This window comes from Lithobates pipiens, unplaced genomic scaffold (genome assembly GCF_037356315.1).
Source record: "Lithobates pipiens isolate NorthernLeopardFrog02 unplaced genomic scaffold, aLitPip1_a1.2 Scaffold_19, whole genome shotgun sequence".
In the NCBI taxonomy this organism is placed as follows: domain Eukaryota; kingdom Metazoa; phylum Chordata; class Amphibia; order Anura; family Ranidae; genus Lithobates; species Lithobates pipiens.
The window spans coordinates 249,338,838-249,366,732 of NW_027507764.1; the positions used below are offsets into that span (position 1 = coordinate 249,338,838).

Consider the following 27,895-nt stretch of genomic DNA (forward strand, 5'->3'; position numbering starts at 1 on the left):
CACACCTGAGACCTTGTAACACTAACGAGTCATATGACTCCGGGGAGGGAAAATGGCTAATTGGGCACAATTTGGACATTTTCACCGGGATGTATTCACTTTTTTTGACAGCGGTTTAGACATTAATGGATGTGTGAGCTGTTTTGAGGGGACAGCAAATTTACACTGTTATACAAGCTATACACTAACTATTTTACATTGTAGCAAAGTTTAATTTCTTTAGTGTTGCCACATGAAAAGAAATAATAAAATATTTACAAAAATGTGAGGGTTGTACTCACTTTTGTGAGACACTGCAAGTTCCCTGAACCATGCATACGTTTACACGTGTGAGCACAGAGACACAAGCTTATAAGCATATAAACACTCCTTTCCTAATTGGGGTCACGGGTAGGTAGTGGTAGGTGCTGGTAATAGGGTGGACAGTTTCCTAAGGTAACTAGTGCACTAGTTTGTTTGGCACATTGCCCCCTCAGCTGACTTTGTGTTCAGCACAGGTTCCCTTATTTGGGTCAACATGTCTTTAGGAAGGCCGGAAGGAGGGGATGTTGAGGAGGGAGTGGTCACAGATACCTCCATCAGGTGGAATGGATCCTAAAACATGGTCCCATATGCAACATTATCACTGGAGGTCAATATGTCTTTTTTGAATCTGAGTTCTACTTATCAAGTAGTTGCTACTTTTGGGGCACCTGACTGACAGATCAACTTGCTGCAGTCGCCTGAGTAACGTTGGCAGGGATGCTGCAAGGTCCATCGAGGTTGCAAGATTGCATTCTCTGCTCCTTATTAACAGATGAGGTAGCAGAGGATGATGCAGAAACAAACTACTGAATATCTTAGGAAAGTGGAAGATTCCTATTTCGAGGACTCTGCATCTCAGGATCCCCTGTGTTAGATTTTAACTCAGACCCAGAAGGCTTTTGTGTGTTTTTTTAGGCCTACACTGCCCATCTGGGAGCACAGGCCCCATGGTGTCTGCAGTACAAGACCAGTGGGTGTTCAAGCCCCCCTCTTGCTGTTTTCAGAGTCCTCTTCTAAAATTTGATATTTTTTTCCACAAAAGATTTTTATTGAAAGAAAACAAAATTGCATGTACATTACACTTTACATATTATCCGTATGTGCATCCATGACAAATTTTCACAATGAATTGGATGGGAGAGCCCAGGCTAGCCGCAAAAGGCGGCGGGAAAGGGGGACGTCCCCTCCCGCTGCTTGGGAGAAGAGCCACATCAGTTGTCATGCTAGGAAAGCGGTGTTAAAATGTCAGCGGGCTGGGTGCATGTGGGTCACATGCACTGACAAGCCTGACATATAGCGGCGGCGGGCCGTAGGTTGCCTACCCCTGCCTTAGAGCATTGTGATTTTAACCACTTGAGACCCGCGCTATAGCCGAATGACGGCTACAGCGCGGACCTCCTTTGCCGGGACGACGTCTATTGATGTCGTCCCGTGCACGAGCGGCCTGCGCGCCCCCTGAGGGGCGTGCGCGGCGCGCTCTGTGATCGGCGAGTCTATGAGACTCGCCTGATCACTGATCCGAGGAAGGGGTCGATCCCGACCCCTTATCACGTGATCAGCTGTCAGCCAATGACAGCTGATCATGTGATACAACGGAGCCGGTAATCATCCCGATCACCGTCGGCCATGATCGGGACATCAAAAAAATTGAAAAAAATTATAAAAATTTCATTTGGGTACAGTGTTGTATGCCCGCGCAATTGTCATTCAAAGTGCATCAGCGCTGAAAGCTGAAAATTGGTCTGGGCAGGAGGGGGGTTTAAGTGCCCAGTAAGCAAGTGGTTAATTAACATTGACTGCTGAAGTCCTGAAGAAGAGCCCGCTAAAGCATGTTGGTTGTATTTGATACTAATAAACATTCCAAAAAGTCCTTCAATTTAGATGAACTTTTGCAACAGGCACGTCTCAGTACACATCCAACAATTTACCATCTGATGAGCACTTTCTTTGTTGTTATAAAAGAAGAAGCAGCCAAAGACCATAACAGGGTCCACCTATACTATATTTTAACCATGGATCTGGTAGTTTGAAGAAAGAATCACTTTACAGTAGATCCTTCAGAATCAACTTTCACTGTCTGTCCAGGCCTATTACACACTCAGCAGGTACTTCTCTCGCACAGTTAACTACATCCAGGGCAGTGAGTAAACAATTCTGTTTCCAGTCCATTTTGTCCATTATTTGCTTAACCAGAGATGGTAGAGACATTGGACAGGTCTGGGTGAATTCTTTAGAAATCAACGTATTCCAAGTTTGAGGATTTGTGTGCTTCAAGTGCAACCAAAGGCTCCTGCGTGACAAGTACTAAATGCAATGTCTATGTTATGCACAAGCCTCAAGTAAACAAAAAACTTTTTACCTTTCCTGACTGCCAAAATTCTCCTTCATTTATGTCTCACATGCCCCTCCTCTGACACTACAGCTCCCAGTGAGACAGTCTTTTGCAGCACTGTCTCTGTTGCTAATCTACAAAGCAATACATGGGACTAGGTGTAGCTAAGTGCTGATTGGCAAACTATAGGCTTGTAAATCAGCAGTGATGATCTGATAGGTATGCCCTCTGCAACATTTCTTTCATCCCACTGTAGTCACAGACTCTGCTCTAAATTCAGGGGAAAAAATGTACATGCGGATGCACTTTTAATTAAGTGCTGAAGCCAGTAAGGTGCGATTTTGCAGTCCATTCATTTGAATGGGCTGAAATCACACTGGATCACAGAAAAAAGTACTGCACCAATTTGCATGGTACTGTGATAAAATGCAACCAAGTGCAGGCATATGATTGTTTGGGGTGCCAGTAACAATTTGTTGGCACCCACAGCAGATCAGAAAGGCATGTGCATTGTTAACGCTGTGCAGAAAACAGCCCTTATAATTTTATATAGACAGAAGCAGAACAGTGCCATCTAAGAGCAGCATTATTAAGACATTTTATTCCATAAAAGGCAATTGATGTATGTGTGTGTGTGTGTGTGTGTGTGTGTGTGTGTGTGTGTGTATATATATATATATATATATATATATATATAAAATCATATAGCCTGATGCAGAAGCATGCATGCTTCGAACGTGAGCTCATCCCCGCTCTCTCTCCAACTGGAAGTGACATATGCCGATGTCTGTGAGCCGTCCCGAGTGTCTTAAAGTGCTGGGAACCACTGGCATCCCTGGACCCATGAGCTGCCTCTTCACCAGTAAGAAGATCACCTTCCCCAAGAGCAGATTAACCACATTATTAATCCCACATGCACTGACATCTCATACATTTTGTGCGTTACCTATTGTCTTTTATAGAATAAAATGTCTTAAAAATGCTGCACTTAGATGGCGCTGCTCTCCTTCAGTCTTTGCCTTCCACAGAGTTACTTCTAGCCTATCACAAGCTGCCAGCCATCCACAGTCAGCTTATCTAAGAACACTTCAACTGTGCCACAAATGTACCTCTCTACATGAACTCAATGTCACACCACATGCAGTCCAGTGTGCATAAAAATGCATTGGAAAGTAGGTTATATGGTTTTCAATGGCATAGTTCACACCAGTGCTTGCAGTTCTAGTGCGTTCCAGTTCCATAAAAAAAAAAGTAGAACATGCTGCATTTTTCCTGCACTGGACTATACTGGAATGCTGTAAAACACATTAAAAATGCACTGGAATGCACAGGAGCACACATAAAACATACCAAAAATTCACTGGAACACACGTCCTTATTTAAGGTTAAGAAAAAAAGAGGGGGAAAAAATGCACTGGACTGCATCAAAAACGCGCTGGAATGCATCTGGAATGCACATGCAGAAAAGCATCTGGAACGCATCCAGACTGTGTTTCTATGGTGTGAACTGGCCCTGAAAGAGTACTATTTACCCACTTGCACTTTAGTCAGCTGATTGAGTACACATATTAGAACGTACTTTCTCTTGCCTTATAAATTTTATATGTATTCACATTAAATAGTGTATAGATATTTTATATGTAGATTCTTTGCACATTGATTTGTAGATTTTTTTGTAAATTCGTTTATAAAGTGCTAAGTTAATAACACATCACCTTTTATATTTGTTGAGTAGTGGGAGAGTGCTGCACTATTTTGTTTATTTATATCGTTTTGAATATAAGTGATCTTGATTTTGCAGAATGGGAATTTATAATATAATTTTTTTATTGTGACACATCATTTAAATGAGGTATGATCTCTTAGTTATTTATTTTTATTTTTTTTGCATTGAACTCTCTTGTGTATATTGGTAAGTCACTACATTATTGGCCGCTTATATAATAATATTCAGGCATTTTACACAGCATTCGAGGCACTGTATTCTAGATTGTGGTATTGTTTGCTTTACGTGTACTATGTTATTGCACACTCTTTATGAACCCAAATTAAAAATGTTGAAATGAAACAAGAAGTGAAATTATCTATAAATATGGAAAATACTTCAGTGTCAGATATGTCTAAATTTGCCGTACTTTTATGGATATAAATACAAAGAAACATTGAACTGTATTGCTGGTGGGGTGTTTGCTGCCTTTTTGTTATAGATATTTTGTCCTTCTTATTGTTTTAATGCTGGGTAAAACATACTAATATATCCTTTAACTCTTTTGCACAGGATATTGCAACACTTTAACACATCTGCTGACGATTACACAGTTATCTTTACATCTGGAAGCACTGCGGCACTGAAACTTGTGGCAGATATTTTTCCATGGACACCTGATAGTCCAGATAATGCAGGAAGCCATTTCTGTTACCTTACTGATAATCACACATCAGTCGTTGGAATGAGAGGAGCTATGAAAATATTAAATATACCATCTACTCCAGTTACTCCTGAAGACCTGCTATTGTCAGAGCTTGAAACAAAAACAACTGAAAATCAGCATGACAGTACTTCACATCTTTTCTGTTATCCTGCAGTAAGCAACCATTCCGGCACCAAGTATCCTCTCTCTTGGATAGGAAAAGTCAAATCGGGAAAAATAAAGCCCATCTCAGTGCCAGGCAATTGGGTTGTTTTACTAGATGCCGCCTCGTTTGTCAGTACTTCACCGTTAGATTTGTCAATCTACCAACCAGACTTTGTCACCATTTCATTTTACAAGATCTTTGGTTTTCCAACCGGTTTAGGGGCCTTAATTGTATCCAATGAAATTGCACACCTTCTGAGGAAAAATTATTTTGGAGGCGGTACAGCAGCAGCCTATCTTTCAAAGGAAGATTTCTACGTTCCTAAGGAATCAATTAGCAGCAGGTAACATCCCATACATTCAATGTTAATCAGTTGTAATATACTATACAATTTATTTTACAAAGGCACAGTAAAACACAATATCCAAACCCAAGAACAAATATGTGTTGTATGGCATCTTACCAGTCCTCAGACTGCGATAGCTGCATTTATTTTTTGCATACTTTTCCTTCTCCTCCTCCTTCCCATAACACAAGGTGGTGCATGGAGATAATTAGAAATAATGATGCAACACAAGAAGAGAGTTCAGGACATTTACAGCTAACAACATTTTTGGATCATGTTTTTTGGCATGTATTGAACAGATCTAACAAAACACTTTCAATGGTTATACAGTCAGGTCCATAAATATTGGGACATCAACACAATCTTAATCTTGCACAGCCCACACCGAAAGGATGAACAGCTTTTTTTTCTACAGGAGAAGAGAAGTTATTTTACTTACCTAATCATCTGCTCCTCAGCAGGCGGTGCTCTCATATGCCTGTCTCTTGGCATCACCATGTCCAGTGCAGGGCTACAGAGCTTGAATTGGCCTTTATGCCTTCAAAACCTTAGATTGCTGGAGGGGAAAAGGTGCTGCAGAGACTGGTCTTGCAGCACAAGGGAGTGGAGGATTGGAGGAGTAAATCTACTCTAATGCCCTGTACACACGGTCAGACATTCCAACCACAAAATCCGTCTGATTTTTTCCGTGGATTTTGGCCGAAAATTGTGTTGCATGCACACGGTCGGACAAAGTTGTCGGAAAATCTGATTGTTTGGAACGAAGTGACGTTCGTTGCTTACGACGGGACTACGTAGAAGGTAGCAGCCAATAGCTTTGGTCTCGTAATTTAATCTGAGCATGCATGGCACTTTGGCCGTCAGAATTCTCTACAAACGATCGTAAAATGTCAGATCGGATTTTGTTGTCGGAAAATTTGAGATCCAGCTCTCAAACTTTTTCCACCAGAATTTCAGACGGAAAAAGTCTGTTAGAGCCCCCACACGATTGGATTTTCCGACAACATAATCCGATCGGACCTTTTCCGTCGGAATTTCCGACCGTGTGTACAGGGCATTACAAGTTCCTTAGACCAAAGCTAGCAATTAATCCCTGCAGTGCATGTGCAGTCCCACTGTAAGGGATCATTTTCAAGTTTCCCTGAGTTGGGCTTTAGTGACGGTCCACACTTGTGCGATAAGGTAAGGCACCCAACTGGCCCAGCAGTTCACACTGCCATATGCGAACTGCTGGGAGTGTCAATGCATTGTTATACACTTTACTCCCGGAAGGATTTACCCCCTTCCTGACTGGGCCATTTTTTGTGAGACGGCACTGTGCCTCTTTAACTGACAATTGCGCAGCCGTGTTGTACCCAAACAAAATGTAAGTCCTTTTTACCCCACAAATAGAGTTTTCTTTTGGTGGAATTTGATCACCTTTTTTTTAGCACTGTAAGCAAAAAAGATCGACAATTTTGAAAAAAACTATATTTTTTACTTTTTGCTATAATAAATATCCCCCCAAAAAAAAAAATCTGCAATTTTTATTGGGACTGCGATATTGTGGCAGACAAATCTGACAATTTTGACATTTTTTGAGACCATTGACATTTATACAGCGATTAGAGCTAAAAATAGCCACTGATTGCTGTATAAATGTCACTGGCAGGGAAGGGATTAACACTAGGGGGTGATCAAGGGGTTAACTGTGTTCCCTCAGTGTGTTCTGCCTAGGGTGGGAGACTGATCTGTGTTCCTATATACCAGGAACACATGATCTGTCTCCTCTCCCCTGACAGGACGTGGATCTGTGTGTTTACACACACAGATCCTCATTCTGGCTCTGTCAGGAGTGATCACATGTGGCCAGGGGACATTGCGGCCGCCGGGAACACGCATCGGCCTGTCAGTCCTGCAGCAGAAGCGTGCCCCCTATACCTCTTAAAGCGGCCATCATTACAGCTACTGCAATTCGCGCAGTGGAGCCATTCTGCCGCAGTCAGGTGGCAGGCAGTTGGCAAGCGGTTAATGACATCCCCATTTCAGCTCGCATATCGCACTGTGAACTGCCAGACTCTGGTGTGGACCAAAAAAAGGGTCCTGTGCAAGTTTGGTCCGAATGTAATGCGATATCAGCCACACTATCTGTATGTCTGAAATCACATTGCATGGACATCGCATGTGATTTGCACTGCAGTGCTGTGCAAATCGCATGCAGTCTCGCACTACACACTGGTGGGAACTGCCACTTAACAGGAGCAGGAGAAGTTGGGTTTACATACTCTTTAAACTGAACTGTAGCCATTCTGAAAATGTAATTCTGCTAGACAAGCATTATTTCTTAAAGTGGTTGTTCACCCTGTATATTAGGGCTTACCTGTAGGTGCTGGTAATATCTCCTAAACCTCCACGGTTTAGGAGATATTTACTAAAAAGACGATTGGCGATGACTACAGCGCATGCACCTTTAGAAAGGGCACATCGTGCCGTTTCTAATAGGGGTCATGCCGCGACTGGCGGCTCCCGTGCGCTTGCATGGAAGTGACGTCACACAACTCCAGCCAGTCAGAGACCCGGAGTTTGCAGGCCCGGAAAGGAAGAAGGGGGAAGATGGAAGCTCCCTGCTTGTGGGGACAACGGTGACAGCGTGGGCGCAATACATAGTAGCCCATTATTCTTTACCTTTGCAGGGAAATAAAGAGGAAGTAAAACCCACCAGAGTTTACTTCTTCTTTAAAAGGTATATCTTTTAAACATTTAAGTAGTTTCAATGTCTGTTTAAATATCAGCTTCTTCCAAGTTGCACAGTGATTATACAGTTTAGTTTTTAGGTTAAGAATTGATGATGCTGTTGGTTAAGTCTGCTGCAGAATATCAATTTGTAAGACTTGTTTACATATTAACAGCAAAACACAAAGATATGTGTCTACAATAAATTACTGTTAGGGTTAGGTTTAATGATTTATTTCCTAAAAATGTTGAGAAAAATAAACTCATTAACTACTCTTTTTGTTTTTGTTATTTTTTTATTTTTTTTAGATAGATTAGATATGAAAGAACCTAAAATTTCTATTCTGTCAGGTTTTTATTTTTTTCTGTGACCAGAACAATAAAAAAAATGGGTTATCAATTCTAATTATTCCTCATTTTTCCAAAAATGTGTTTTCGTTAAATACATTTCCCACTACTTCCTGTCCTGACCTTCTACACCCAAATAAAAAAGAAGTTGGACTTTAAAGTGGTTCTGAAGACTAAGGCCCCATACACACTATTAGATTTTCTGCAGATTTTTGTCTTCAGATTTACCAAAACCATGTAGTGCAAGGGCCTGCCTGATTGCATACAAATTGAAACTCCTAGGATTTGACCTCATATTATATGGTTTTGGTAAGTTTTAAGACAAAAATCTGCAAAAAATCGAATAGTGTGTATGGGGCTTTAAATATATATATATATTTAAATATATATATATATATATATATATAAACATGTAAAACAAAAGACTATAAATAAATACATAAATCAATAAATAGAAAGTATCTGTAGAAGGAGAACCTCTGCAGAAAATGGCTTGACAACATAAAAGGCAGCACTAATTATAGTATAATATTCAACTAGTGATAAGTGATAACAATCAATTAGGTGAAATAGCTAGCTAATGCAAAATATAATGTAAATGTGAAACAAGAAATGATAAAGAAGTCTAAAAAATGTCCATTGAAGGAGAACAACCAAAGAAAACAATTTAACAATTCTTGAAGGATCACCAATTGGAAAAGTCCAACATGAAAGTGTGCATGAAATATTTCTCCTCCACTGTACAAAAGGGTCCACCACCAAGTGACAAGATAAAAGTTGCCTCTTACCAGATCTGTGGGACCATTATATTGTAAATGGTCATGTGCGCTTGTTATATCCAAATTAAAAGCAATTCCTCTACGCCATCCCAACAGCTCCCAGAATCAAGGATACCATTGAATAAAAAAAATATACAGCAGTCTATCTACTTCTATTACTGGGTGGATTGATTGTGTGCTGCTTCATGCTTCTTATGTAAGTTGTTTTTTTGTTTTTGTTTTTTTGAATTTTGCTAGGTGAATCTGAAGGATAATTGTTTGAGGTTATAGGTATTGTTAACTTCAGACACAGTTAAAACTAAAACTAACTTAGCATTCAGCCAGTATGTAGGAAGAAGACAAATCTAATGGTATCAAACAATACTAGACCTATTTTAGAAAGTTCAATTTACTTTAATGATAACTGGCTGAAAAACACAGATAACTGCAGACTGCGGATCCCAAAACATATTTTGAGTTTTACCAATAGGTTATTATCTATGGGGTTGATTTACTAAAACCAAATGAGTGCAAAATGAGTGCAAAATCTAGCGCAGTTCTGTATAGAAACCAGTCTCCAGTTTTTTTTGTTTTTTTTTGTCAAAGCTTAATTGAACAAGTTGAAGTTATACCGCGTACACACGATCAAGCAATGCGTGGAAAAGTCCAGCGGACTCAACAATCCACCCGTGTGTGGGCTTACCCAAAAGTCCGGCGGACATAGAAAGTAGTTTTGCACCAAAATTTGTCCGCCGGACTCGCAGTCCGGCAGACAATATGGCCGTGTGTGTGCTAGTCCACCGTACTTTTGAAATGAACGGACTTTTTCCGCACGGAGAAAAGTCAGTTCATTTTGAGCGCGCCTCCAGGTAGCCGGGACTAGCGAAGGAAGCATCGCTGGCCCCGTCACCTGGTATGGACTTAAAGGGGAAGCCCTACCCCGAAAAAACAGCATGGGGCCCCCCAGGTCCATATCAGACCCTTATCTGAGCACACTACCTGGCCGGTGGGGACGAGCGAGTGCCCCCCCCCGAGCCGCTCCAGGCCATGTGCCCTCAACATGGGGGGGTGCTTTGGCGAAGGGGGGTCTTCTCGCCAGACTCCTCTGCTATCCTCTGCTAGCTCTTTTACTAGCGGAGGAGCCCGGCTTTCTTCTTTACCGCCACCAGGGGGTCTTCTTCCGACTTCGGGGGTCTTGTCCCCCTCTTCGATTCTTCTAGTCAGGCCTCTGCACCTTCTTCTAGCTCTTTTACAAGCGGTGGCCCGGTCTTCTATCGCCGCTGTCGCCACTGTCTTCGCCACCTTCTGTTCTTCTCTTCTTGAGATGTTGCCTTGTCGCTGTCTCTGGCCACAATGACAGGGATGCGGCGCGCGGTGACTTATATAGGGATATCGCCGGGTGATGTCCCTGCTCATTATTATGTCACAGTCCCAGAGGAGGCGGCGGCATTGACTTACTTCGATAGTCCCGGCTACCTGAAGCCGCGCTCAAAATGAACGGACTTTCCTCCGTGTGTGTGGGCAAGTCTATTCATTTCAAAAGTACGGCGGATAGTCGTGTGTGGGCAGGTCCACTTGTTCGGACAGTCCGGCGGACTGTGGACAGGTCTGACTTTAAAAAAAAAAAAAAGGATTGGCCGTAACGCGCCCCTTTAAGTACGCATGTCAGTCACGTCAATAACTAATATAGGTAAACTAAATGCTCAATTAATGGTATTTCATTTGGAAATAGTTTTCAGTGAGTTTGGTTTGTGCAAGAGCAGTAAAAAAAACAGTTGTGTAGGAAGTAGAGCCTGCATATATGACCCCATACACACTATTAGATTTTCTGGCGATTTTTGTCTTTAGATTTACTAAAATTTTATAATATGAGGTCAAACCTTAAGAGTTTCAATTTGTATGCAATCAGGCAGGCCCTTGCACTACATGGTTAAATCTGAAGACAAATATCTGCAGAAAATCTAATAGTGAGTATGGGGCCTTTGACTGTCCCCTATGTATATATATATAAGTATTAACCATACATAAAAATAATTTTTGTAAAGGCTATCACACACTAATAATTGTATTTACATGATGCTTGCATTATTTTACATATTTATCTAAACTAGGAAAAACACTATACATTCCTTTAAAAAAGAGCCTTTCTTGTCTACATTGTTTTAAAAAAAAAAAGTTCTTTATCTGCTATAGTATGTAATAAACATCTCTAACACTTCAAAGAAAGCTTAGGAGTTGATCTGTTTCAATACTTGACACAGAAAAGACAGTCAATGCTCTGTAGAGGATAATCTTATCTCTTATCTCTCTTGCTGCATTTGCTATAACCACTCCATGAAAACCGTTTTGCAAAAATAACAGGATTTTTCTACTCCCCATCAAATAATTTTCTTCAAGTTCATTGATGAACACAGGATTTACCAGTGACCTGTCTGGTATTACCTTCCCCACTCCTAGCATGCCTCAGTTTGTAGCAAGTGCCTATATCCCTCAATGTAGCTGAAGGAACATTTTTTATAGTGAGTCCAAAAATCCTGGGATGAAAGAGGTAGTAACTTTTCCTAATAAGGCAATGGCTGCAAGGTAGGCATGTACAGCTCACGCCACATGCAAGCAGCAAAGAGAAACCTCCTTCTGATGTACTGGGGCTGGATAGATAGAGAAATGAGCATAATACAATGGTTAAGGTGAAAGGCTGAGACCGCCTTGGAAAGAAGAAGGCTTTATTTAGGCCTTAACATTGGGTTTTCCTTGTGCAAGACTACAAGGGTTCATTCTCATTTCCGATCAAGAGGCCCAACAATCAAGATGTCCAGCATTGTAGAGACAACTGAATTGCTCAAAGCTCCAGAATGTTAATTGGGAATGTTGATTGGGTAGAATGTAGGGTGTTGGGAAGATGCAAATAAGTAGTCTGAATATTTATGTGGCCCCAGCCAATCCCTGGGGGAGGGTGCCCAGTAGGTGGCTGCGGAGTACATACAGTTGCAAAAAAGTATGTGAACCCTTTTGGAATGGTATGGATTTCTGCACAAATTGGTCATAAAATGTGATCTGATCTTCATCTAAGTCACAACAATAGACAACCACAGTCTGCTTAAACTAATAACACACAAAAAATGTAATGTTATCATGTTTTTATTGAACACACCATGTAAACATTCACAATGCAGGTGGAAAAAGTATGTGAACCCCTAGACTAATGGGATCTCCAAGAACTAATTGGAGTGAGGTGTCAGTCAACTGGAGTCCAATCAATGAGATGAGATTGGAGGTGTTGGTTACTGCTGCCCTGCCCTATAAAAAACACACACACCAGTTCTGGGTTAGCTTTTCACAAGAAGCATTGCCTGATGTCAATGATGCCTCGCTTTCAGAAGACCTACAATTAAGAATTGTTGACTTGCATAAAGCTGGAAAGGGTTATAAAAGTATCTCCAGTGCTGTTCATCAGTCCACTGTAAGACAAATTGTCTATAAATGGAGAAAGTTCAGCAATGCTGCTACTCTCCCTAGGAGTGGGCGTCCTGTAAAGATGACTGCGAGAGCACAGCGCAGACTGCTCAATGAGGTGAAGAAAAATCCTAGAGTGTCAGCTAAAGACTTTAAAAAGTCTCTGGCTTATGCTAACATCTCTGCTAGTGAATCTATGATATGTAAAACACTAAACAAGAATGGATTTCATGGGGGGGTACCACAGAGGAAGCCACTGCTGTCCAAAAAAAAATGTATGCACTTTACAGTTTGCACCAGAGCACCTAGATGTTCCACAGCAGTAATGGCAAAATATTCTGTGGACAGATAAAACCAAAGTTGAGTTGTTTGGAAGAAACACACAACACTATGTGTGGAGAAAAAGAGGCACAGCACACCAACATCAAAATTTCATCCCAACTGTGAAGTATGATGGTGGGGGCATCATGGGTTGGGGCTGCTTTTCTGCGTCAGGGCCTGGACAGATTTCTATCATCAAAGGAAAAATGAATTCACAAGTTTATCAATACATTTTGCAGGAGAACTTAAGGCCATCTGTCCGCCAGCTGAAGCTCAACAGAAGATGGGTGTTGCAACAGGACAATGACCCAAAGTATAGATGTAAATCAGGGATATGCAATTAGCGGACTTCCAGCTGTTGCAGAACTACAAATCCTATGAGGCATAGCAAGACTCTGACAGCCGCAAGCATGACACCCAAAGGCAGAGGCACATGATGGGACTTGTAGTTTTGCAACAGCTGGAGGTCCGCTAATTGCAGATCCCTAATGTAAATCAACAACAGAATGGCTTAAACAGAAGAAAATACGCCTTCTGGAGTGGCCCAGTCAGAGTCCTGACCTCAACCCGATTGAGATGCTGTGGCATGACCTCAAGAAAGCGAGTCACACCAGACATCCCAAGAATATTGCTGAACTGAAACAGTTCTGTAAAGAGGAGTGGTCAAGAATTACTCCTGACCATTGCTTGAAGTTATTGCTGCTATTGCTGGAGGTTCAACCAGTTATTACATTAAATTATAATGCATTTTGTGTTATTAGTTTAAGCAGACTCTGATTGTCTATTGTTGTGACTTAGATGAAGATCAGATCACATTTTATGACCAATTTGTTCAGAAATCCATATAATTCCAAAAGGGTTCACATCATTTTGTTGCAACTGTACATTGTCTGGGGCTTGATGGAGCTTGGTTCTTGTCCATGAGTAGAATTTCCCAGCCTGAAGGGCTGCTGCCTATCTGGGCAGTCAAGCTTAAAATTCTACTTGTGTTCATCGAAGTCCCAGTTGTGGTAGAGCTTAGAGTCTGTTCTGCCAAAATCTTTGAAGCTAAGAGAGGGATTTCACTGGGGATCCGGTCTGAGAGACTCACGGAGGAGTTGTCTGATATTGGAGGGAGGCATCCAAGTATCCAGGGACATTTTGAGTACAGACTTAAAGGGAGGATCCCAGTGACTGTTGCTGCTGATATCTCTAGCATATCAGTTCTAGTGCGTGCCTTGCCTGGGACATTGTTGAAGGGGTCTCAGGGTTGTTCATTCTCTGGACATTGTTGGAGGGGCTGTCTTGAGAAGTAACATTACAGTGAAGAGTGTCTAAAATTTTAAAAGGCAACCCCCTTAACTGTTGACTGTTGCTGTGTGCCTGGCTGCTATTGCACTAATCTGGGAAAAGAACCTGGGACAAATCATCGGTCCTTTCAGGGGTGAGCTCTACGCATGGGGTGTGAAAGACAGACCCAAAAGCAGAGTCATGGACTGAAAGTGCTGAGGATACACAGCAAAGCGATGAAATCACTGATATGCTGAAAAAATAGGGACACCCAAGTACATGTCCAAAAATGATATTAAAAAAATACTCTCCTGGTCTAGAAAGCCAAAATATATGAACCCATTAAGTGTGAGTTGTGCCAACACTTTCTGTGCTATCCTAACACATGTAAGTCAGCTAAATACCATTTAAGTGCAGTGTTGATTAGTGTTTAAAATCTAATATATACTCAATAAACCAATAAACAAATAATAAGAAGAAATATGTTTTCTCCATAAACGAAATGTAAAAAGAATAGTGCTCTCCATTTTAAAATGTTAACAACTTCAGCTCTGGAAGGTTTTGCAATATGGCACTTTACGATTACTTTAACTGACAATTGTGCGGTCGTGCGACGATGTACCCAAATAAAATGTATGTCCATTTTTTCTCACAAATATAGCTTTGTTATGGTGGTATTTGATCACCTCTGCGGTTTTTATTTTTTGCGCTATAAACAAAAAAAGGCCGACAATTTTGAAAAAAAAAAAAAAAAATGTCTGCTATAAAACATTTCCAATAAAAAAATCTACTTTCTTCATAAATTAAGGCCAATATGTTTTTTGCTGCATGTTTTTGGTATAAAAAAAAACAAAACAATAAGTGTAAATTGATTGGGTTGCGCAAAAGTTATAGCATCTACAAACTATGGGATATATGTATGCAATTTTTTATTTATTTATTTATTTACTAGTAATGGAGGCAATCAGTGACTTATAGCGGGACTGTGATAGTGGGGCTGACAAATCAGACACTAAGTGACACTTTTTTGAGAACCAGTGACACTAATACAGTGATGAGTGCTAAAAATACGTTGCTGTACTAATGACACTGGCTGGGAAAAGGCTAACATCAGGGGCGATCAAAGGGATAAATGTGTGCCTACAATGTGCTTGGTTACTGTGTGGGGGGTGCTTGTACTATGGGAAGGCAGAGATCCGTGTTCCTATTTTGACATAGGATCACTACCTTCCCTACTGACAGAACAGCAGTCTGCCTTGCTTCTGTCCTGAACGATCGGCGGGGCCTGGTGAACATCGAGTCCATCAGACCCGCTGATTGTCTCCCACTGTGTGTTCAATTGCAGTGGAAGCGGGTCGCTTGTGGCTCACGTATGTGCCCCAGACCCGGAAGTGCAGGATCACCTACTAGGTATGTGAATCTGCGCAGGAGAGTGGTCTTGCCACCATATATACACAGTATGCAGCTGGTAAGTGGTTAAAGATAAAAATATTAAAGATACACTCACATCAACACCTATGCACTTAGATAAAAACTCATCCAGAGCCTGCCTCTGTCTCCGTCAGTGAAGCCAGCAGCTCTCACTGCACTTCCAAGTTGCAATGTGATAACATCACCAAGCTACGCTCGTTTATTATTGCCCTTAAAGTGGTTGTAAACCCATATTTAAAAAAAGAAAAACCTGCAAAACAAAGGCATAATAAGCTAGTCACATTGCATACTAGCTCATTATGATATACTTTCCTTACATGTCTCCCGGAGTTATTTCTGGGTTTGCGAGCTCTAGCGATGTGATTGGCCAGAGCCGCAAAGACGTCCCTCCCGCATATGCCGCTGGTGATAGCACAGGCCCTTTAGAAACGACATGATCGAGCCGTTTCTTCAGTGCACATGGGCCAAAGATCTAGGTCAAGCATATATGGTAAATATCTCCTAAACCGTGCAGGTTTAGGAGATATTTACAGTACCTACAGGTAAGCCTTATTATAGGCTTACCTGTAAGTAAGGATGGTCCAAACACCCGCCAGATCAGTTTGCACCAGAACACGTGAACAGGCAAAAAGTTCTTATGAACATGCAAACCCTATTAAAGTCTATGGGACATGAACATAAAAAAATCTACAGTGCTAATTTTAAAGGCTTATGTGTAAGTTATTGCCATAAAAAGTGTATGGGGACCCAAGTACTGCCCTAGGAGACATGTGTCAATGCAAAACAAAGTTTTTAAAACAACCGTTTTTTCAGGAACAGTGATTTTAATAATGCTTAAAGTGAAACAATACAAATTATAGATTCCTTTAAGTATCCTGCCTGGGAGGTCCCTTTAGTCTGCCTGTAAAGTGGCACATCTGTGTGATGTGTAGAACAGTGCCACAGCAAAAAAATGTAATTTAAACTTGTTGATGGCTGTAATGTATTGCCGAGTCCTGGCAATATAAATAAAAAAATCAAGGAAAAAAACGTGCGGTTCCCAAACCCCTCCCCCAGTCCATACCAGGTCCTTCAGGTTTGGTATGAATTTTAAGGGGAATTCCATGCCAAAATTTAAAGAAAAATTGGCCTGGGGTCCCCCCAAAATCCATACCAGATCCTTATCCGAGCATGCAGCCTGGAGGTCAGAATAGGGGGGGCAAGCGAGCAACCCCTCCCACCCCCCATAATCATACCAGGCCACATTCCCTCAACATGCATAGGTTTCTTGGTGATTTACAGTATATAATACAGTGTATTGAAGTGGTTAATGGGAACCCTATGACAGAATTAAGAAAAGAAATGGCATGGGGTCCAGCACAAAATCCCTACCAGGCCTTTTGAATGTGGTATAGGTTTTAAGGGGAACTCCATGCCAAAATGTAAAAAAAAAAAAAAAAGACTTAGGGTCCCCCTCAAAATACATACCAGACACTTATCCGAGAAAGCAGTTTGGCATACCAGTCTGCTTGCCCTCAACATGGGTGGGGTCCCCTCAAAACACCTTGTCCTCATGTTGATGAGTATCATAAAATTCTGAAGACGATATTCATTCATTATTGTGGTATGATAGCACTGATTTGTTTTTCACAATTTTTTAATGACTAATTAAAAGACATTCAGAGCCTTAAGTTCCAAAATTAAGCTTAGGACTAATTTTAGTTTTGTAACTCTGAAAAGGTTGAAATAAAATCCCTGAAACCTTTTTGAAGCTGGAACTGAGGTGCTAACTGTCTGTTCCAGAAGAGCTGACAAGGCTGCATGGAAGTCTACTAATCTGAGCAGTGACGTTGAAAGGTTGGAAGACATTAGGTAATGAGGTGGTTGGGAGTGGAACCCTAGCTTATAGAAACCACCTCCCAAACCCAAGCATTTGAGATACTGTCTGTCCAAGTTAAAAAACTAACAGACATCACCCACCTTGCAAAGTGGAAGCACCCTATCATGCCTAAGAAGACTTGTCTGCAGTTTTGTGGATTTAGGGACCCTGAGTTTGTGGTGAACTTGGGCTCCTGGCTTACATTTTTCCTTAGTTTTGCCTCAAAGAAAGGATGATTCTTCTCAGTTTGAGACCTAGGCCTCTTTTGCTGGGGTAGATGAATACTCAAGTAATATCCTTGATTAGTTTGTCCAAAGCAATAGCACACCGGATGTACTCTGGGTACATACAGGATACAAGGACTTAAGAAAAGACTACGGCAGCCAGCAGGAAAAAACACCACAAGGAGGACATGGAACAAGCGCGAAGCTCAGGAGAGCAGGGGAAGCTGGGCAATAGCACAGAGAGAGATGGATACAGCAAGCAGGAATGAGGGACAAAGGACAAATGACAAGAAATAATGCTGTGAAGAGCACTCACTGCAACAGAAACAAAAGATACACAGACTGAAACCAAAGGAAATACAAGAGCACAGCAAGAGGGAGAACACTGAGAATGACAAGACCTAACAAACACATATAATACAAGTGTACTAAAGGAACAGCAAATGCCAGAGGAACAGGGAGGTCCAGCTTCAGCTTGGAGACACATTGCTCGGACACTAAACCACAGATGCAAATGCTTAATGCCTAGGTTCAGGGCGGATTGGCAGGAACCCGAGCAGCTCGGACAGGGGGTAAAACCCAGCACTGTATCAATGTACATGGAACCATGACAATCACTCCACTAATAAAGAATTAGTGTGGAATAAATCTTGATCCACTGCCATGACTTTTTTCCATCCCCCTAATGTTTGATGGACAATATCAGAGCCATGGCAGGTTGCGATGCAGAGTTTACCAGTGACTCCAGCCAGCTATCTATTGGATTATTATTTACTGGTGCATCCTCTACAGGGATCGTGAAGGTGAGACACTGCTGGATCAACTGTGGGAACAGCTCCCCACTTAATAAAGGCCTTATCAAATGGGTATTGGACTGCAAAATGTTTGAAAGTTGTAAACAGTTTATCAATAATTTTCCAGTCAGCATACAAAACTTATTGAAATAATAGGCACATAGGAAATTATGTAGTGGACCCAGCCCCTTTCAGGAACCCTAGACCAATAGCAGCACTAACAGAAGCTTAACCATTTCAGCCCTGGAAGAATTTACCCCCTTCCTAACCAGAGCACCTTTTGCGATTCAGCACTGCATAGTTTAACTGACAATTGCACGATCGTGCCACGTGGCTCCCAAACAAAATTGACAACCTTTTTTTCCCACAAATAGAGCTTTCTTTTGTTGGTATTTGATCACCTCTGCGCTAGTAACAAAAAAATAGCATAAATTTTGAAAAAAAAGCACATTTATTTTTTACTTTTTGCTATAATAAATATCCCTAAAAAATATTTAGAATTTTTTTTTTCCTCAGTTTAGGCCGATACGTATTCTTCTACATATTTTTGGTAAAAAATCGCAATAAGCGATTATTGATTGGTTTACACAAAATTTATAGCGTTTACAAAATAGGGAATAGTTTGATGGCATTTTTATTGATATATTTTTTTTTTTACTAGTAATGATGACGATCAGCGATTTTTATCATGACTACGACATTATGGTGGACACATCACACAATTTTGACACATTTTTGGGACCATTGGCATTAATACAGCGATCAAAAAATTGCATTGATTACTGTAAAAATGTCACTGGCAGTGAGTGAGTTAACAACTAGGTGACGCTGTAGGGGTTAAGTGTGTCCTAGGGAGTGATTTTAACTGTAGGGGGGGCTGTGTGTGACACTTCACTGATCAGCGCTCCCGATTACAGGGAGCACTGATCAGTGACAGTGTCACTAGGCAGAATGGGGAAATGCTTGTTTATATTAGCATCTCCCCGTTCTTCCTCACCGTGAGATGATCGTGGGTATCCCCATGGATATCGGGACCCGCGCTCACAGTCACGGAGCTCCAGGCAGGGGTGCGCCCGTAAGTGTTCCAATGAAGAAAATTGCAGTGTCTGGATCCCTTTACATGGGATTAACCCCTTGGGAGTTTTTTCAGCAAAATCAAAATCAGAGGATGATTATAATCTATACTTGTATTTTAGTGCAAGCTTTGGAGAAAATCAGTAAGTCAATCACACAAGCAGAAAAATTACATGTTTGTGGGTGTACCAAATGCCAACAGTGTCACCTCCAGGTTGTTATCTTGCATTGAATTTTACAGAAAATTACAGTGGCTGCAGATTGAAAAGGAAAGGGAATTTTTAACATTTAATCACAACATGGCTTGTGTAGCAATTTTATATGCTATATGATTGTTTTTTTTCACCATTAATATCAACACAACCATTGGTCCCTCTACACATGCCAGGGTCCTGTAATCCTGGACTCGGACCTCTCCTTCAGCCCCCATATCCAATCACTGGCTAAATCCTGCCGTCTTAACCTCCGCAACAGCTCCAGAATTCCACCCTTCCTGAATAATGACACCACAAAGCAACTCATTCACTCCTTATTTCCCGCCTTGACTACTGCAACTCTCTCCTTAATGGCCCACCCTTAAGAAGGCTATCCCCCTTCAGTCTATTATGAATTCTGCTGCTAGACTTATACACCTCACTAACCGATCCGTGGCTGCTGCCCCTCTCTGCCAATCCCTTCACTGGCTTCCCCTACCCCACCGTGTAAAATTAAAAATACTAACCATAACATACCAGGCCATCCACAACATCACCCCCAGCTACATCACCAACCTCATCTGCAGATATCGCCCTAATCGTCCCCTCCGCTCCTCCCAGGACCTCCTGCTCTCTAGCTCCCTTTTTACCTCCTCCCATGCTCGCCTTCAGGACTTCCCCAGGCCCTCTCCCATCCTCTGGAACTCCCTGCCCCGGTATATCCAATCAGCCCCTAACCTGTCCACCTTTAGGAGATCCCTGAAAACTCACTTATTCAGGGAAGTCTATCTCACACCCACCTAACGACTGTCCCGGAGCCACCCCCATCAAATCATTCCCTGCATCTATTACCTTTTGTACCACCACCCCCTCCCTTTAGAATGTAAGCTCTATGAGCAGGGCCCTCCTGTACCTATTGTATTGTACTGTAATTGTGTTGTCCCCCTATACATTGTAAAGCGCTGCGTAAACTGTTGGTGCTATATAAATCGTGTATAATAATAATAATAATAGTAATAATAATAATAATAATAATTTTGCTATTTTTTCCCCACTGAAGTGTAGCTACCCTTTAGGTTTATGAGTTCAGTTTAACTAGCCACCACAGTTCTGGAATCTAGTTTTATTTTCTTTATATATATAAAGTGAAATTCTTGTAGACAAAAGATTTGTATAGATTTAGGGTAAAAGACCCATTCTTAATCCCATTTTGAGTTTTAAGAAAATTTTGTACCTCAGTGTCTCACTGAGGGTTTATTTACTAAAACTAGAGAGGGAGCTTCAGCTTCAAATCTCAGCTTGTGTAATTTAACTTTAGTAATAAAACCTGGAAGCTGATTGGTTTCTGTGCAGATTTGTGACTAATATTGCCCTCTCTAGCTTTAGTAAATAGTCCCCAGTGCGACTTTTTTAGCTTCCGCTAATCTCCTGCTCAGCAAGACTGGGAGAGAAAGAGGCAGTACTCTGGCAACTCCAACAGTCCTACCTGATTGCACAGTGTGATCAGACTATTTCAAGCAATGATCATACGTTAATTTAAATAGAATGGCGGTCCTGGTATTTTAAAAACCTAAAAAGAAGATATCACAGAAAACAAGGACACTGCACATCAATTAACATAAAAAATTATAACCAAAAAACATTCACACATGACTGAACGTGCTTTCTCTTTCATTTTTTAAGGAAGTAATTCTTTGCTATAATATCAACATCACTAATACTAAAGATATACGGTATCATTTAAAATATCAATACTTAAAGAAAAACAATCCCGAATATATACTCTATACTGAATATATACTATATGTATTATACTGTGTGTATATTTATATTTAATAACAGTATGTAAAGTTAAAAACTTGTCAGATTTTTGGATTCTTGATACCTGTACGCAGTATATTCTACTGTGAACAATCATCCAGTAATCCATGTTGTATTTCCTCCTTGTTCTGCACCAGTATGGGTTTAGAAATGCTATACTGGGTGTTAATGTGCTAGCCTTTTTTCCAAGGTTCCTGGAGTTTTTGTAACAACACCAGAGTTTTCCTTTGCAGCTCTTATTAGCTACATTTATTTTCTATAGTATGGAAGTTAATCCCTGGTTATGTTAGTAAGGAGTGTAAAACTGTTTATAGATAGCAGAGGAAGTCAGATGTTTAAGCACAGACTGACTACTGAAAGCTCTTTATTTGCCATAAACATACAATACATACTTGGACCACATGTTTGTGCATGTATATACAGTACAGTACATGCATGTTCGCAGATAATTGTTCACAATGTAATGCTGCAGAGACAGATAATTGCTGTAAATATTTACTTATTGGTGCCTACTCTCACTCATGAGTTAATCGGCCAACTAAGTTTGGCCTTACTGGTTCCTTTTATTTTTATTTTATTTAATTTTTATCCTTTCATTAAGAAGTTAAGTCTGTTAGATTCAGAAATTTATCTGGTACTGGCCATAAACTACTATCCGTATCAGAACATAAATCCACATGCCTTTAAATTAAATGGCTCCTTTACCTTTGCAAATGAAGACGGAGAAAAGAACATCAAACAAATTTGAAAGATGATGTGTTGACATGAAAGTAGATGGGTATATTTGAAGAGTTTTAAAATTGAAAATATTATCTCTGAGCAATGTGGCATTTATTATACACTTATTGGGATTGAAGATTAAGGTAACCCAGTAAGAAATCAAGCTGCCGCAGTAGAAATTTTAATTTGTGCTGAAATTTATCCTGTTCTGGATAAATTCAGTATGACATAAAGTCAATCTTTTTTAAGAACTGTAAAATGAACATACTGTAAGAATTTTGCATACTGCTGAAATGAAAGGCTTATATAGATAATTTGATCCATGTCCAAAGATAAATGTTTTTTTTTTAGGTATAAAGTATCTAAAATAGTAGGCTTGATTAAAGGAGGAGTCATTTTCTCCTGCCAGTAGAGCAGAGAGCAATATGGGACTTTTTATCTGTTAACCCAAAGGCTACCATTATGATGTGTCTGCTTTGGGATATGCAACATAATCAAGCGAATCTATACTCTGATAATACGCTTGTAAATTGATTCCCAGTAGCTATTTTGTTAGAACTGAGAATCTGTTTTCCTTCTGCCATAAATGGTATGTAAAGCAGACTTAGACAGATTTTATAGTAATAATGACTTTCAATTGAGCTGTTAAAGAGTCAATATCAGAGCTATCCCAAATTTTAAAATTCACTATAGACATAATCAGCTAGGTTTAAATATTTTGTCCAGTAGCTGATTTCAGCTAACTTGCAGGATAAACAGTCCTATATATTGTATACCACTGAGGAATATGACACGTCTTTTAATAGTTACAATGAGAATTGCTAGCCAAAATACTGTTTATTTGTTCTAATACATTCTCTGACTATACCTAATTGCAGACATTACAATGCACCCTGATATAGAGTCTTTAATGTATAATAATCTCTGATCATCAATAGAACAAACCTTCTGCAGTTTTAGGCCTTTGCCCCCCTTGCTTCAAACATTGTTACATTCTGGGCAACTTTTTAATTATGTAATGGCAACAAAGCACTTAATATTAGGGTTTTTCACTAGTTTGTGATTTTTTGCCCCATTCCAAAAGGACACGTCTTTGTTTCAGGATACACTTTCTCCAACTAACATATGCCACCTCTCCCACCCACCCACAACATTTCTGCTTACCTCTTCAGAAATTTCCTGAAATCTGGCTCATACTTACCTCTAAAAAAGCAGTATAAGTTTGAGTTCACAATTCTTTGGTCTAAAGACCAGATGTAATTTAACTGAAAGGTGCAGCAAGGTCTTCAAATACCAAGGCATTATCAGGTGAACTCTAATGCCACGTACACACGACCGGACTTTTTGAAAGCAAACAATTCGATCGTGTGTGAGTTCCATCGGACCTTTGCTTGCCAAAAATCCGGCGAACTTTAGAAATAGAACATGTTTTAAATTTTTCCACCGGAACTCCACCGTACCGAGAAATCCATTCATGTGTATGCTAGTCCGACGGACAAAAACCGACGCGAGGGCAGCTATTGGCTACTGGCTATGAACTGCCTTATTCTAGTCCGGTCGTACGTCATCACGTTCGAATCCATCGGACTTTGGTGTGATTCGGAAAGTCCGTCGGAACTCAGCCAAAAGTTAGTCGGAAAGACTGTTGGACCTAGTCCCTCAAAAAGTCCAGTCGTGTGTACGCGACATTAGGCCTCATGCACACAGGGCATTAGAAAAAAGGAGCTGCAAAGCCACTACCAACGCCAGGAAAAATCAGCTGTAAAAATGTGCTTTTAGTATCTTTTTTCATTGGTGTTAATACATTTTTAGCAACACTAGATTTTAGCAGCATTTCTCTGCCTCTATTCTAAATCAGTGGTTCCCTATGAGAGTCCATTGATTTGAATAGAAGTCGCACTACAAGTCAGCTTGTGCACTGAGGATCTTGAACGGGAACCCTCGCCAAAATGGAAAAAAAAAATGGCACGGGCCCTGTGCCCCCCAGCCCAAAGCACCTTGTCCCCAAGGTAAGACTCATGCAGACTTAGTATAGCTGTCTTCCCACACCTCCGATAAAGGCAGGCAGATACTGAAATCCAGGAAGACACTTGCACAAATGTGTGAACAGGCAAGGTTTCGTCCAAACTTGTGTTTTGGACTAAGCCTTAACCCAACTTTCTATTATCTTCCTCTCCATGGCAGTAGTCTGGTCTAAAAAATATTAAGAGGCTAGTGGTGCAATCTTACTGCCTGACTCTATTGGAGGACCCTGCTTTTGTGTTGTTGACAGAAGTGCGAGCTAGAGGACTACCCATTACCAAATTATCATTAGCAGCCAGAACACCGTGCTCAATATTCAGTATTCAATATTGAGCACTATGCTGTTTGAGCTATGTGCACAGCAAAGATGACAGAAACCCTATTTCAATTTTATGTAAAAAGGTAGATGGGCCTTGATCATTTGTGTACTTTGAAGAGGCAATCCATTTGTTATAATCTTGTATGCATTTGTGTGTTATGCATGCAGAATAATCCATCTGTCTTTGCTGTTTGTGTGATATCTGTGAAAAAAAAGAATAAAGTGGATTCAAATTCCACTTCATCATTACAAAACTTAGTTGACTGATTAACCACATCCTTCTGCGTAGAAAACATGGCTGTGATTGGCATTCCATCAAATAAATATTTGCCACAAAACACCAATCTTTCTCTTTGATACTTTGTATCTTTTTTTTAGCAGTCAAGTCCTTGTTAAATTTCTCTGTATGCTATTTGAATTCTTGTTCCTTGAAAGTAATGGCCACAGGTTGAGCACTCATGACATAAACCATCAAGGGGCACCAGAAGTTGAGCTGCCCTGAGAAAAACAAATTTGAATCTCTACTGGCTGGAAATGTACACTCTTGCTCTCTCTGTCATCCACATCCCTAGTATGGACAACTTGGCAGGCAGACTTTCTAATCCACCAATGTGTAGACCAGGATGGCTACACCCTGAAATCTTCCAAATGCTTTGTGAATGGTGGGGGACACCAAATGTGGAGATCCTGATTCAACAAACTGAACAGATTTGTAGCCAGGGCCAGGGATCCTGAGCCTTTGCAGTAGATCCCCTAGCGATTCTTTGAATCTAATTCAAGCTGATCTATGCCTTCCTGCCGATAAACATTCTCCTTATATTGCTGCACAATATAGAGTTAGAAAGGGTTCCAAGTATCCTCATTTTACCAAATTGGCTCAGAAGGACATGGTACACAGACATATCTGATGGATGGGCCATTGCCTCTTCCAAACAGGCCAGATTTACTGGAACAAGGTCCCACATTCCACCCTGCTTCGCAGTCTTTGGCTGTATTGGCATGTCTGTTGAAACCAAGGTCCCGAAGGATAGCGGTATATCTGATATGGTGATGCCCACCTAACTCTCACAAAGTCTACCATTGCACATGGAACAATTGTTTGTATCCTGGTCTTTCTTTGATGTGATCTTGAATAGCATTTGACCCTGAGTACTCTTGAGGGACAGATTTCTGCCTTTGCTATTATTTTCCAGTAACCACTTGCATCAAAATCACTATTCAAGACTCTTCTTCAGGGAATTGCTCATGTACATCCCCCAACTTGATCTTCTGTGTCACCCTGGAATCTGAACCATATTCTTTTGGTTCTTCAGAGACCCTCCTTTGAGCCAATTAGAGATATCCCTTTGGCATAGGTAAGGCTGCCTTTCTTGTGGCCAATACAGTTAGGCATGTTTCTGAGCTAGCAGCCCTTTCTTGTAAGGCACCTTTTTTAGTATTACACAGGCACAATGTGGTCTTGAGACCCAGACCTTCCTTTCTCCCCAATGTGGTCTCTCCCATCCACCTTGATGAGGATAGTGTCCTTCTTTTTCACTATTCTGCTCTTAAACACCCTAAGGTAGTTTTCTTACACAGCCTAGATGTTTTTAGAGATGTAAGCAGGGGAGGAAAGGAGGTTGACACATTTCACACCTTAACCAATCTTTATCAAAGCCATATGGGATACAAACTAAACAAAAAGGGAAAAAAGATTAAAAATGTTTGGTGCATGCTTTGGAAGCTATATATGGGAGATAACATAGTTACATGTGCTCTATAGATGGCCTTCCATGGCGGACACTGTATCATCCTAAGAACAATGATACAATACTGATTATTTGATGAGTTATGGGTTCTAGCCTACCGATCAACTATTGTCTTATATGTGTGTTGCCTCTTATATTTGTACATGTATTTTTGTGTATCTTTGTTTTGGGAGTAAGTAGCTGTGCCTTTACAAACTTTTTATTTTTTCCATTTTTGTTTTGTTTTTTTATTAACGCTTATTATTATTATTATTTTATTGTTTGAATATTTGAGATGATATCCTCCAGTTATTTAGTTAATTATTTAGCTCTATATCCCCCCTTTTCTCATTTGTCTGTTTCAACTGAATTGTGAATGGTTTACAAATGTTGGATTCAATCACTTAAAGTGGTTGTAAACCCTTACAAACCACTTTGACTTACAGGTAAGCCTAGATTAAGGCTTACCTGTAGGTCCAAGAAATATCTCCTAAACCTATACGGTTTAGGAGATATTTACAAAAAGACAGCCACCGCTGTCTGTGGCGCATGCGCCGTAGACAGCGGCGCGCAGGCGCAATGGGCAGGCCGCAGATCACGCTCGCTCGTGTCAGCTCCCGTACGCATGCGCGGGAGTGACGTCATCGCGGCTCCGGCGAATCACAGCGCCGGAGCAGCGACACCTGGAAGTCACTCCGGGATACATGGCAGCGGCGAAGATGAAGAAGGAGGACCGCTTCGGGGGCTTCGTTCTCAGGTAAGTTATTCATAATGAGCTAGAATGCTATGCATACTAGCTCATTATGCCTTTGCCTTGCAGGTGGCATTTTTTTTTTAAATAGCCTTTACTTCCTCTTTAAGAGAACACACTCTTGTGATCATGTGACTCTATATACAGTTGTGCTCATAAGTTTACATACCCTGGCAGAATTTATGATTTCTTGCCCATTTTTCAAAGACTATGAATGATAACACAACAACTTTTCTTTCAGTCATAGTTAGTGTTTGGCTGAAGCCATTTATTATCAATCAACTGTGTTTACTCTTTTTAAATCATAATGGCAAGAGCAACTACCCAAATGACCCTGTTTAACAGTTTACATACCCCAGTTCTTAATACCGTGTATTGCCCCTTTTATCATCAGTGACAGCTTGAAGTCTTTTGTGGTATTTGTGGATGAGGCTCTTTATCTTCTCAGATGGTAAAGCTGCCCATTACTCTTGGCAAAAAGCCTCCAGTTCCTGTAAATTCTTGGGCTGTCTTGCATGAACTGCATGTTTGAGATCTCCCCAGAGTGGCACAATAATATTGAGGTCAGGAGACTGAGATGGCCACTCCAGAACCTTTACTTTATTCTGCTGTAGCCAATGACAAGTGGACTTGGCCTTGTGTTTTGGATCATTGTCATGTTGTAATGTGCAAGTATGTCCCATGCTCAGCTTCCTGGCTGATGAATGCAAATGTTCCTTCAGTGTTTTTTTTTTTTTTTTTATTCAATAGTTTTTTTATTGAAAAGTTTTCCAAAGTACAAAACATAGTACAAAAGCATAAAAATTAAGTAAAGAAGTAT

General features: G+C 40.7%; 1 protein-coding gene across 1 annotated transcript in view; it reads left to right on the forward strand.

Moving 5' to 3' along the window:
* MOCOS (molybdenum cofactor sulfurase) overlaps window positions 1-27,895 on the forward strand; it is a 752,911-nt gene that overhangs the window by 172,380 nt on the left and 552,636 nt on the right. The window contains exon 4 of the mRNA XM_077491912.1: window positions 4,635-5,276. Within this exon, the coding sequence (XP_077348038.1) occupies window positions 4,635-5,276 (642 nt within the window). The remainder of the gene's footprint in view (window positions 1-4,634; window positions 5,277-27,895) is intronic.